This window comes from Sus scrofa, chromosome X (genome assembly GCF_054392235.1).
Source record: "Sus scrofa isolate SSC_HxYL_T2T_F1_AM1 chromosome X, Sscrofa_HxYL_maternal_Yorkshire_Landrace_v2.0, whole genome shotgun sequence".
Lineage (NCBI taxonomy): Eukaryota > Metazoa > Chordata > Mammalia > Artiodactyla > Suidae > Sus > Sus scrofa.
In genome coordinates, this window is record NC_139401.1 from 31,476,846 (window position 1) to 31,490,804 (window position 13,959).

Genomic DNA, 13,959 nt, shown 5'->3' on the forward strand with positions numbered 1-13,959 from the left:
TGAGATTCGAGCTGCTTCTGTGACCTATACCACAGCTCATGGCAACGCTGGATCCCTGTCCTGAGCGAGGCCAGGGACCTAACCCACATCCTCATGGATACTAGTCGGATTCGTTTCCACTGAGCCATGACAGGAACTCCCAGAAAGTTATTCTTGAAGGGAGGAAAAAACCCACACCATCATCAATATGAGCACAATTTAGTCAGTAAGACAACAAAATAATTAATGTGCCCGCCCCTCATATTTTAATAAAAAGTTTGGAAAGTAGTAGTTAAGCAGTTTAATGTCAGATAAATAGTATACCTCCAAGTCATTATTGAAAGCATTCATTAAAGATTAAAAGCATAAGACCCTTTATAGAAATTTTAAATGGTCCCTGGTTCTGAGCATTCAATTATCATTTCTGAAATCTAAAATCAACATATTTTGCATCTAAATTGAGAGCACATTTGAAAATCATAATTCAAAGGCATGCCTTCTAGTGGTCTGACGGATGGGAAAAGGCTGTGATTATGCCTAATTTTCACCCTCTACATCACGATCTCATTGATTATGTTTCTCAGCTTGCTAAGGGTTCTGTGAGGTGATTTTCAAGATGAATATTGCTATTTGCAGGATTTCCTGAATAGGAATATTTTGGGAGTAAATCGCACAAACCAAGTGATGTGCAGTCAATTTTCACTCCAGCATAAACAATGTATTAGAACAGAGCCCTTAAGGCTTTTTTTTATTTGGGTTTCATTACACAGCTAGCTGAATTTCATCAATAAGCATGAAGTGCCAAGCAGGCAAAACCAAAGCTCACAGAGGATATTACATATTTTTCTAACAGCTTCTCAGAGTTTGACTAGAGAAAACAAATGATCTAGAAAGCAAAGCCCCAGGCCCTCTCTTTCAGGGGTAGCTATGGCCACTATGGTCAGACAAGAAACCTTTCTTTAAATTTGGGAAATGGAGGCTGCATCTGTCTCTATTTTTTTTTTGCATTAATTCATTCCTAAGAATTTTTAAAAAAGATATTTCTTTCTCTGTGTTAAAAAAATGGGCATGTTCTCAGAGTTGTATATAAACTTTTTGGTCTGCAGCAGTTTGAAATGAAGCCAAGTCCATTTTCCCATATTTCTTCAACCAAAAAAAAAAGTTTAATCTCTTTAAGCAGAGGGCTACAGCAGGCTGTATGGATTAAAATCACATATTTTATAGCAGAAGATCTCCATGCAATCTTAATAAATCATTTATTAGACAGTGAATATAGATAGAAGCTAGAAAAGAGAGATAAAGAACTAGGTAAGTAAGTAAATTATTCATGTAGGTCACTACTTTCTGATTACAAGCTAGGGGTCTAAGAATTGTGGAGAGTTTTTCAAGTCATCATATATATGATTTTATGATCTTTTTTGTCTTGGATACAGACACAAGCAAAAGAAAAGGCTAAGGGAATATTTTTAAAATCTACACTCCAGAGATGAAAAACTCAGAATATGTACAGAGGACTGAAGCCAAGGAGTTTTACTGCCAGGGAAAAAGCAGCTGCCTCTCCCCTCAGTGATTTAGACATAGCTGCAGGAGGCAAATATCATGACTCTCTAAAACTATATACAGCAGTCAGAGTGGTGTCTTGCAGTTTTGATAAAGTGATTAACACAGCTGAGAGTAGCTTTCACTATAAATTGCAGGAGCCTATGGGCCATGGACAAACAAAGCACAATGAAAGTCTTTTTTTTTGAGAAACTTTGGGATGCACAGACTGTGACTAAAGTTGCTTTGGGAGTCAACAACATTTGCTTGTATCAGAAGATTTCATCTTTTCTCTTAAATATATTCCAGGTAGAGAGATAGATACCACTGAATATATTTTTCATTATTTTAATGAAGAAGAATATTTTAACTGATGATTATATTTAAAAGTAAAGGCATGTGCTTTTATCCCTGAGTTATGGAAAGCTGTTTCTGGTTGGGAACAAAGAGTTTATGGCCTTTCCTCTTATAACACTAAATCAAAAAATATTTAAGGAGTTCCCGTCCTGGTGCAGCAGAAATGAATCCAACTAGGAACCGTAAGGTTGTGGGTTCGATCCCTAGTCTCGCTCAGTGGGTTAAGGATCTGGTGTTGCTGTGAGCTGTGGTGTAGGCCAGCAGCTGCAGCTCCGACTGGACCCCTAGCTTGGGAATCTCCATATGCCGCAGGTGCAGCCCTAAAAAGCCAATAATAGTAATAATAATAATAACACTAAAGAAATATTTAATATACTCAACCTAAGACAATTGAGAATCTGACTGAGGTAACTGTTTATTGGACCAAAAAACTGTCCTTTGCTGAGATTATTTATTGAGTAATGAAAAATCACTACTGATGAGCTGCATTTGCACTGGAGAATGGGTGCTAGTCAAATACCTCTGAGGACACTATGTGCTAGCTAGGTGGAAAAAATAAAAGGATGCCAGTCTGAATAATGAAGTTCTTTGTACTCTCCCAGCTTTGTCCCGGTGACCACACATGACCTGAATGCAGAGTGATTGGTCCATCAAAAGTCACAACTTGGTGTGAAGACCTTCACTGTGTCATTCCTGTATTGGCTATGTTTTTACTTGTCCCATACACTTTATTAAAGCTAATTACATTTGTTCTGGGTAAAGCCTATTGTGACTTGAATTTAATTGGCAAACTGAACCCAAGACCGTGCCACTGGTTGAGCAGCCTGGGTTTTACACTAGTGAAATGATGTCTACTTGTGACTTATACAATACCATCTGCTCTTGGGGGTAGCTATCAGGACGGCAGATATAAACATGTCAAGAAGTAGTAAGGCAAAAGTAGTGGAGTGCTCTTTGCAAATATAATTCATTTTAGTTGTGGCAAATCTCTCTATGTCTCTCTCCTTTCTTCATTCAAGTCCATCCTTTCTAAAATTTCATTTTCTCTTCTCTAAAAAATTCTCACATTTACTTTGATCTTTATCCCCTAGTGAAAATTCAACACATGGAGATAAAAACATTAGGCAAATAAACTGAATGGTTTAGGTCAACAAATTAAAAGGAAAACTTTTCTCAGAGATATTATTTAACTTATTTAGTCTGAAGTTACCATTACATTAATTAATAGGCTGTGTTCTCAAATGAGTTGGTTTATATAATTGGCTACTTAAAAAATGTTGCTGGCCCATAGGAGATGCAAAATAGGGAATCGTACTGGGACAAATCCTTGAAGTGGGCTCCTGGGAAGGGAGAAAATATAGGAATAATCAATGTATACAGGGACACTAAAAGGATGAGATGGTAGTATCCAATTGGCATGTTTTTCTGGAGCCCTAAGCTTACTTATAGCACCTCACTACCATTCTGGGTGCCTTATTAATATCTTTATTCATTGATTTAAAAATGCTAACAAGTAACTACCACACACTGAGCCCTGGAATGGGGGTGTTCAGAAATGAGTGGGACAACTGAGATAAGTAAGAAGATGCCCACTGCAGTCAAAGAACAGTGTGATGAGGTACTCAGGTCTCTAAAATTTAAGTATCAGTCAGTGTACAAAGGCTATAGGAGAGGGATACAGAGGTTTATAAGTAATCCTAAAAGAGGTTTTCATTCTACTAGGGGTATGTAGGAAGGTTTTGAAGAAGGAGTGACATTGAATCCAGTCTTGAAGAATGGAAGAAAATTCATCATGCCAAAAAAATAAAAAAATAAAATCATTCATTTAAAGATGAGAGAAGATCAAGAATACAGACACGACATGAAACCAGATGTGTATAAAGATACCATATAATTTATTGTGTCTAGACTAGAACACAAGAGAAAGTTGTTGGCAGAATAAGAAGATGGAAAGGTAAAGTGAGGTCAGTCTGAGAGGGTTTTATAATGTCTACTAAAGAGTCTATATTTATTTTGTAGGCCTTCAGTCTCCAAAATGACCTCAATTTTATTTTTTATTTATCTATTTTGTCTTTTTTTTTTCCTTTTGTCTTTTTACGGCTGCACCTGTGGCATATGGAGCTTCCCAGGCTAGGGGTAAGATCAGAGCTGTAGCTGCTGGCCTACACCACAGCCAAAGCAACTCGGGATCTGAGACATGTGACCTAGACCATAGTTCACAGCAGCGCTGGATCCTTAATCCACTGAGTGGGACCAGGGATCAAACCTGCATCCTCAGAGATACTAGTTAGGTTTGTTACCTAGCCATGATGGGAACTCCTTCAATTTTAGATAGGGAGTCTACAAACATGTTAAGTACAATTAAAGCAGGAAAGGAAAATGGATCATAGTTAATAAATATGATGAAGACATTCTAGCCATATGAGTTTAATGAAGCATTTTTGCTAGCAAATGCCAGAAGAAAAAGAGAAAAATGTTAGTCAAGTCACAATAATAATTAGTATAATTAACATTATAACAACACTGTGATGGTGACAATGATGATGATAACAAATGAAAAATTTAATTCAGTTATATTGCCACTCTTTTGGAAAATAATATTTAGGACAAAAAGTTCCTACCTTGATGTCAAATGGTCCTGTTTGATTTGGTTGGTTGTAAATTTCCAACTGATTCTTAATAGGAGATAGCCACACAAGCAGATGATTTAATTGTTCTTCAAGCTGTCCAAGGTCTTTTATGTGAGCCTCAATTTCTCCTTGTTTCTCAGGTAAAATTCTGGAAACCTGGAAGCAAAAATACATAAATGGTTCTCATGATCTAAATAAAAATATTTTCAAAAGTTGTTTGTTATGAAATGTTATAGAAACTTACTGAATTTGGTATTTTAACAACATGATATTTATTATTTACATGTGTTACATGTTAGGATTTAATGCATGTATTACAAAATATTGGTTAATAGCCTTTCTAAAAATTCTATCCTTTGAAGATGATAAACCTTTTTTGGAAATTCAAAACACACATCCACACAAATGCACACCCAATTTCAACTGATAAAAGTAAAGGAGTATATTCTTTACTTATCCACTCATTCATTAAATGTAATGGTTTCCTGTGTATTGTATACCAGATACTGTGTCTTTATACTTGCTTCTAACTTTCTTTTATGCTAGGGAAAATTGTAAGAGGGAATTCCTTTATGTACAAAGCAAACTGGTGAGGTAAGCATTTTTGTGAGCTGTAGTTTGTGAGCTCAAGTACAATTGAGTAAAACATTCCAATCATCTGATTGGAATGAAAAGCAAAAAGAACATTTGAATTACAGGAAACTATCATGGAATGATTATAAGTTATTTTTATTAAGGGCTTTTTATGTGGCAAGTACTGTGTTTGGAAGTTTCATAATTATTGTCTTTAATCCACCCAACAACTCTATAATATAGATACTAATATCCAAATTTTATAACCTTTTATAATTTTATCCCAGGTTGAAAAACTTTAATAACTTGAGAAGCAGTATAGTATGTTGTTCAACATTGTTAGGTATAGAGTTAGGCAGCTTGGTCTTGTGGGGTTTTTTTTTTGAATAATTTATTTAAGTATAATTGATTTGAAATGTATTAATTATTGCTGCACAGCAAAGTAACTCAGTTATACATATATATACATTCTTTTTCATATTGTTTTCCATTATGGTTTATCACACAATATTGGATATAGTTCCTTGTGCTATACAGTAGGACCCTTTGGTTTATTCATTCTAAATATATAATAGTTTGCCTCTGCTAATTCCAAACTCCTACTCCTGCTCTCCTCCATTCCTCCTGCCTCTTGGCAACCATGAAAGACTCAGAACTGCCAAGGAAATACTGATGAAAAGAAAAAAGCAGAAGGCAGACTTTAGACAGTGCTACAAGCTACAATAATCAAAACAGTGTGGTACTGCTTGGTTTCAAATCGTGGTTCCATCCCTTTTGCAGTGCTCTAGCCAAGTTTTCTTTAACTCCCAATTCCTTCTCTATAGAATGGGGACAATGATAGTACCTTCTTCATAAGGTCATGGTGAGGATTAAATAAAGTAGTCATGTAAAGAGCTTAGAGAAATACTCTACATGACAGTGAATGATAATAAAATAACTAAAAGTTAGTGATTATTGCTCAAGCTCAAGTGTAAGGAGAGACAGGGTAAGCAAGACTAAAGCCTTTTTCTTTAGATTAGCAAGGGCTAAAACAACTACACAGAAATAAAGAGTGTGGACTTGCAATGACAACTCTTTAGATATTATCAATCATACCGTAATAATATCAACTTAAAATTACATTATAATTAGAACACAAATGTTACAATATACATCTATTATATATTATCATTATATTATGTGTAATAATAGAAACATTTAAAAGTAAACTAGATAAGCACAATAATATAGTAGTACATAATCTATACAATATCCCAAACTTTGGAACAATCAATTTAGAAACTTTTAAAAGAGTGAACTAGGGAGCATTACATTCCTTAAATAGACCCAAGAATTTTGGGGTGAAAAAGAGACACATTAATGGATAAAATAACCAATTAATTAATTTATAGGGGAAAGAATTTTATATAAGCTCTTATTATATGTAGACAACATTATTTCAAAATATATCCTAAGTACCTTTACATGTAAAAATTCTGTAAAATGCATGCAAATGTTGAGTAAAGGGTTAACGACTAGCCCAGGCTGATGCTAGTCGGCCTGGGACTAATCTTAAGCTCCCACAAAAATGTTTCCTTGGAACAGTAAGATGAATGGGAAATGTTGGGTCTGGTTTTTGTTTGTTGAATGCAACTATGTCTGTATTGGAGAAGCTGTAAGTTGAGATAGGGATCTTGGGTCTACATGACAAAAAAAAAAAATGGAGTGAAAGATAGAGGGGAAATAGAGGCTGTGGCTTCTATTTAAAGTGACCTGCACAAACTCTGGTTTTCATCCCTGGCAGATTTTCCCTGTATGGATGAGGCGTCAAAATAAGCAATGTGTGTGGGTAGTGTGGAATGCTTGCCCATGAATAATGAATCATGATTCTGTGTCTGCCTTGTCTGCCTTGTATCCTGCTATAAAGCCAAGTAGATATAATATTAATGGAGGCCTATTTGTATTTCATGAGTTCTAACCTATAAGGACATCTACAGTACTGAACTACATTTATATATATATGTGTATGTGAACGTGTAATAGCTAATATCACAAATGTAATCCCATACATATAATATTTAACCTAGTAATTCCCTCAACCTATCTTTTCCACCATTTATAAGGAAGTAACTAAACAGTTTATTTTTATTAGATCATTTTCTACTCACAAGGAAATATAAAAAGTATTTTTATAGCTTCCACTTACAGCATCTAAGAGCCTCTAGATTCTGAAGCTACTGGAATTAATAGCCATCATATATTCTTAAAATCTCTAAAATCGAGCTGTGAGCTCATTTTTATATCTTATCACAAAATAGTTTATGTTTCATTTAGGCTTCATACATAAGCACAGAAATCTGTATAACTTTTAACTAAGATTGTTGGTTTCCTTCTCATTATCCCAACTCCCCCTTTCCTGGTTATAGAGACAGAACAACCCCCTGGCAGAAAAGAGTGCAATGTGTGAGATTTGACTAATATCTGGAGTAATTAAATGGTCGCTTATAATGATATTGTGGGGCACAAAGCAACTTTCAGCTCAGTTATGATACCTACATAAAATACATCCTCTCAGACCTTGTGCTTCCCACCATCACAGCTTTTACTTTACACTATTTAATTTGTTATTTACATTTAATTTCTAGATGGACTAGGTTCCTACATGATAGGCCTTTAGTAAACATCTGTTGAATGAAAGACAAACAATGTCCAAACTTAAGATTAATTTCTTTTTTTTTTCAAGGTAAGACGCAATACATGTCCAGAGTAGTCAACAACATGAAAAATGCAATTTTATACTTGTGCATGTGTCTTGCCCACTTTTCTGTTCCATTGATAGTTATTGATTTGTATGAGTTATTTACCATTCTAAAAACTAATCCTTCATCATTTTGCAAGCTGTAAATATTTCCAAGTTTGTAACTGGTCTTTTTACTGTTAGATGTCTTTTGAAAAATAAAGATCTTAATTTTAATATAGTTAAATATATCAAAAATGTAATTTTATTCTCAAGTTAAACAGCTTTAATTAAAAACCAAAAATACTAGTAAATTGGACTATATAAAAATCAGAAACTCATGCATGGCAAAGAAAACTAAAAGCAAAGTTAAAGGGCAAATGACAAATTATGAAAAGAAATATTGGTGACACATATGTAGATAAGGTATCAATTTTCCTAACCCATAAGAAAGTTTCTACAAATTAACAGGAAAAAGGCCAACAACCAAAAAGAAAATAGCACAAAAGTTAAGACAGTTCACACATACGCACACACACAAAGAAAACACCAATAGATTTTAAACATATAAAAAGTGGTTAGGCTTTGGCTATGATGAGGGATCTAAAACTTTTAGCTATTGCACTGACAAAAAAAAAAATCCAAGTCTAAAAACACATTATGCTGCCATGGCTGTGAAAAAATTCATACTCTTATACATAGCCAGTGGATATACATATTGGTATACCCCTCTGGAAGGCAATTTGGCAGTATCTATTAAGTGTATGTAACCATTGACCCAGAACTTTTACTTCTAGGAATTCATCTCATAGATTTATTTCTGAAACTAAAATCAATGCTTGGTGATGGGAGGGCAGATATGGATAGGGTGGGTTTTTTTTTTCACTATATTTTTTAATTTTTGAAAAATATATCATCTTTGCAAGGAAATAATTTAGAAAGGAAAACTACTAGCTTTTCTCTTATAAACATAGTAGTGAGAAATTATACTTTACATATTTTATTAACAAATTATTATCAATAGGATATAGTATATCTCAAGCCATTAGTCAAAAATCTTTTGATTGGTTTCCTAGGAAAAGATCACTTAGTTAATTATAGAGTGGAATTTGAGAACTTTCAGCACATAATTTTTGTACTCCTTCTTCACCTTTCAAAACAGTCTTCAGTAACTGATGGCCTCTTCTACATAGTTCATGGAAAAAAATAACACATGAGAATAGTTTTGATGAAAATAAGAGTAAGTTTTTAGACAGTTTCTTTGTGTTTTAAAGTAATTCATTATTATATTTTCTACTTCATATTTTTATCAAAATATAGACAGAAACATTTTACTAGTAAAATATGTCATTTTTCCTAATAATGTTTGTAAGCTTTATAAAACCATACTCCTCATATAACATGCCCCCTTTGGTGAAAGTAAACAAACATACTCAGTTCCTTTATGTGTTAATTTAGTATCTAACTCAATCTTGACTTAATTCCACACTAGACTAGCTTCCTTTTAATTTTGAATTTTAATTTCAAATGTATAAAAGTTTTAATATTAAGATAAAATAGGTTCCTGCTTTATAAAGAAATACATATTAAATATTGACTTCATATCTTACACCAAAAATACATATTAAATATTGACTTCATATCTTACACCAAAAATATTCTAGAGAAATTAAAGTGTTAAGTTCAAAACATCAATAATAATACAATCAGAATAAAATATTGGTGCGGGAAAGCCCGTTATAAGCGAAAGGAATGTGATATTTATATTGTTCATCCAGAAATTAAGGCCAATTAGCAGAATTAAAAACAAATAACTGGGAATATTTGTAGCATCTGTCAGACAAAGGATAGTTTTCTTACATATAAAAAGATCTTTCGGAGAATGTAAAGAGATAGAAAATCTACTGGAAAAAAGAATACAAACAGAATTTGACAAATAATACAAACAACCAGTAAATAAGAGATAAGTCCAACCACTCAGTAATCAATGAAATGCAAATTAAAACAGCAATGATATCCCATCCTTTGTCTATGATATTGCCTTCTGTAGAAGTTCAAAGTTCTGGAAAGTAAGCACTCATATGATGTTTGTTAAAACATAAATTCTATTTGTAGGGAGCAATTTGATAATTCATACAAAAAGCAAGACTTCTACCCTAAAAACTATAAACAATACTGAAAGAGTAAGAAAAACCTATAGAGGAATATACCTTGTTCCTCTATTGGAAGGAACCAACTGAAAGAACCAATCGAAATTTCCAATATTTATTATTTTGGTAGCTTTGTCATTCATTTTGAAATAGATACATAGATAAACTAAAAGTTGATATAATGATTAAAAATAATAGTAGAAAATTGCGAATTCATATAAGTAGGAATTTGTGTGATAAATTAGCATTATTTCCAAATAATTTAACAATCAATGCTGAATTGTGAACCTTTTATACTTAAAAATACAGATGATGCTTGATTGAATTTTAACTCAATTTAAAAATTCTTATCTCATACAAATTCAAATTAAATATGAGGTGAATGAAATTTTTGGTGGAAAAAATAAAACCATAAAATTAATACAAAATATGGGTAAACATTCTTTTAATTTTGACATAAAAGTTATAATTTTTATTTAAAAACTATAAAGGGATCAACTTCACAACAATATAAAATATTCTAACATAAAAAATCAGAACTACCATAAGATACCACTGTACACCAGTCAGAATGGCCATCATTAATAAATCCACAAATAACAAATGCTGGAGGGTGTGGGGAGAAAAGGGAACCCTCCTGCACTGTTGGTGGGGATGTAAGCTGGTACAACCACTATGGAGAAAAGTATGGAGGGACTTTAGAGAACTAAACATAGAACTACCATATGATCCATCAATCCCACTCTTGGGCATATATCCAGACAAAACTTTCCTTGAAAAACACACATGCACCTGCATGTTCATACATGGAAGCAACCCAAATGTCCATCAATAGATGATTGGATTAGGAAGAAGTGGTATATATACACAATGGAATATTACTCAGCCATACAAAAGAACAAACTAATGCCATTTGCAGCAACATGGATGGAACTAGAGACTCTCATCCTGAGTGAAGTAAGTCAGAAAGAGAAAGACAAATACTATATGATATCACTTATATCTGGAATCTAATATACGGCACAAATGAACCTTTCTACAGAAAAGAAATTCATGCACTTGGAGAAAAGACTTGTGGTTGCCAAGGGAGAGGGGGAGGGAGTGGGATGGATTGGGTGCTTGGGGTTAATACATGCAAACTCTTGCTTTTGGAATGGATTAGTAATGAGATCCTGCTGTGTAGCACTGAGAACTATGTCTGGTCACTTACATGATAATGTAATGTGAGAAAAAAATGTATGTGTGACTGGGTCACCATGCTGTACAGTAGAAAAAAAAATTGTATTGGGGAATAACAACTAAAATATTAAAAAAATGTCAAATAAGCAAAAGAAAAATTAAAACCAAGAATAATCCATCCTACATAATTTCACAGACATTCTTAAGATAAAACCACTGTCATAGAACAGTAGGAAAAAGGCCAGTACTCTATGGAAGAGAAGTAAACAAGGATCAGAAAGAGACATTTCATGTAAGAGAATCTGTAACTGATTTGTAAGTCTATTAAACTGTTTTACTTCACTAGGAACTATAGAAACGAAACTCAGTGAGGTGCAATTCAATTGCACCTACTGATTTGGTAAAGATTTTAAAAATTTTGGAGTTCCCATTGTGGCACAGCGGAAACGAATCTGACTAGGAACCATGAGGTTGTGGGTTTGATCCCTGGCCTCAACCAGTGGGTTAAGGATCCAGCATTGTTGTGGCTGTGATATAGGCCGGCAGCTGTAACTCCGATTGGACCCCTAGCCTGGGAGCCTCCATATGCGGCCCTAAAAAGACAAAAAAAAAAAAAGATTTTAAAAATTTTGTCTTGTATTACAATATGGTTTTATATCATATAATAACAATAGTTCAGGGAATTGGGCCCTCTCATACAATGCTGATTAATATATTGGAATATCTCTGAGGGTTGGAGATGGGAGTGAATGCAGTAGAGTTTTTGTAGTACATATACAAATATAAACATATTTTTAAACTTGGACCAGAAATTCTACTTCTAATAATTTATTTTAAGGCAACAATGATGTGTACATATATTAAAGAACAAGAATTTTTGCCACAGTCTCATATATAGATACAAAACTTCTAAAATTTGTTCATGCTCACCAATGGGTATAGGTTAAAAATTATGAAACATCCATCCAGTGAAATACTTTAGAGCTATTTAAAAAGTGATGTAGATGAATATATAGTGATATGAAAAAATGTATACTGTATCAAAAGTTTAACAGTTGCAATTTCTGGGTAATAGGTTTTTTTTCTTATTTGTATTTCTAATTTTTCTGCAATGAATACGTACTGCCTTTGATAGTAAAATAATTATTTTATATAGGTATCCATGTATGCTTCTTCTATAGAAACAGAATATTTGTGTAGTACTCATGATGTGCCCAGCATTACTCTAAGTGTTTTTCATATACTCTATGACGTAGGTACTACTATTGTTGCCACTTTATACATGAAAAACTGACCAGAAAGGCTGACTGACCTGCTTAATGTCACACAGCCAATAAGTGGTAAGTGAACTAAAGAACTCAATAAGTACAGTTTAGAAGTATATACTATTAACCATTGTACTAATTTGTCTCCCTTTCCCTTACTATATGACTTTGAAAAAAAACATACCAATATGAATACAAAAGGAAGTCTGCTTTCTTTCATAACATTTCTTTTTTCTAGGGCTGCACCTGTGGCACATGGAGGTTCTCAGGCTAGGGGTCAAATTGGAGCTATAGCCACTAGCCTACACCACAGCCACAGCCACGCCAGATCTGAACCACATCTGCAACCTATACCACAACTCATGGCTCATGGCAATGCCAGATCCTTAACCCACTGAGCAAGGCTAGGGATAGAAGCTGTGTCCTCATGGATGCTAGTCAGATTTGTTTTTGCTGAGCCACGACAGGAACTCCTTTCTTAGCATTTCTTAGATTAATTCCTTTGGTTAATGATTGGATCTTACCACAATTTCTTCATAATTTTTATTTTGAAAATATTGCCTTTGCAACTACCAAATTCAACTTCTCAAAGTTTTATTTTCTTGCTTAAATCTTACAACTGATTCCCAATTTTCTCCAAATTTTTTAGCCTGCCTTTTGAAAAACTAGCCCTTAACAATCTGACCTTATCTGCCATTCTTCACATTTCTCATTACAAAACTCCATTTTTCTTGTTCTGCCCCTTGACTTTTCTTCCTTCTGTTCCCCTGTCATTGTCTACTCAGCCATTAAAATGTCTTCTTTTACATCAATAAACTATCTCTTTTCCTAACTTATACATATAAAGCCCTTCTCCATCCTTCATGCTTTGAGTAATACAAGCACCATCTCTTCAAAGAAGATTGCTTGATCCCTTTAAATGGAAATAATTATTGTTTCTAATAAATTCTATAGCATATACTACCTGTGCTGCTGCATCAGACCCTGTCAGTTAATGCTTTTTTCTTTACTATTCTCTTTCAACGTGTATCTTTCTCTCTCTTTTTTCTTTTTTTAGCCTCCCCCATGACATACGGAAGTTCTCAGGTCAGGGATTGAATCTGAGCCACAGTTTAGACCTACGCCACAGCAGCAGCAATACCAGATTGTTAACCAACTGTGCTACAGTGGGAACTCCTCTGACTTCCTCCCTCATCTGTCCCCCAAAGCATGAAAACACACATAGCCACAACTGAATTTATATTTCTGTATACCCTTACTACCTTCTCTTGCTTGGTATAACATTTGCTAAGTGAATAATCACACAAACCAATTAATCATTTGCTAACAGAATACAAAAGACAGAAGGTAAAGCTGAGGAATAAAAGCAGAGCTCTTTTCAAAGTAGTGATGTTCTCACATATATCGCATTTCTAACTCTGCTTCTTGTTTTAATCTCTGTGTGAATGTCCAAGCTCATGAGAACATCAAGAAGAGGTCTGCCCGAGGGACACAGGAGTATGAAAGGGTAGAATGTGCTAAGTCAAGAGGACTAAGGAACACATGTAGAAGACACAATTCTTAACATATTC

General features: G+C 34.0%; 1 protein-coding gene across 24 annotated transcripts in view; it reads right to left on the reverse strand.

Annotated features, from left to right (window-relative positions):
• The window catches only part of DMD (dystrophin), a 2,611,869-nt gene that overhangs the window by 788,989 nt on the left and 1,808,921 nt on the right, over positions 1 to 13,959 (reverse strand). For all 24 annotated transcript variants that reach the window (XM_021079543.2, XM_085006422.1, XM_085006420.1 and 21 more), the window contains 1 exon segment: positions 4,497 to 4,661. In XM_021079543.2, the coding sequence (XP_020935202.1) occupies positions 4,497 to 4,661 (165 nt within the window).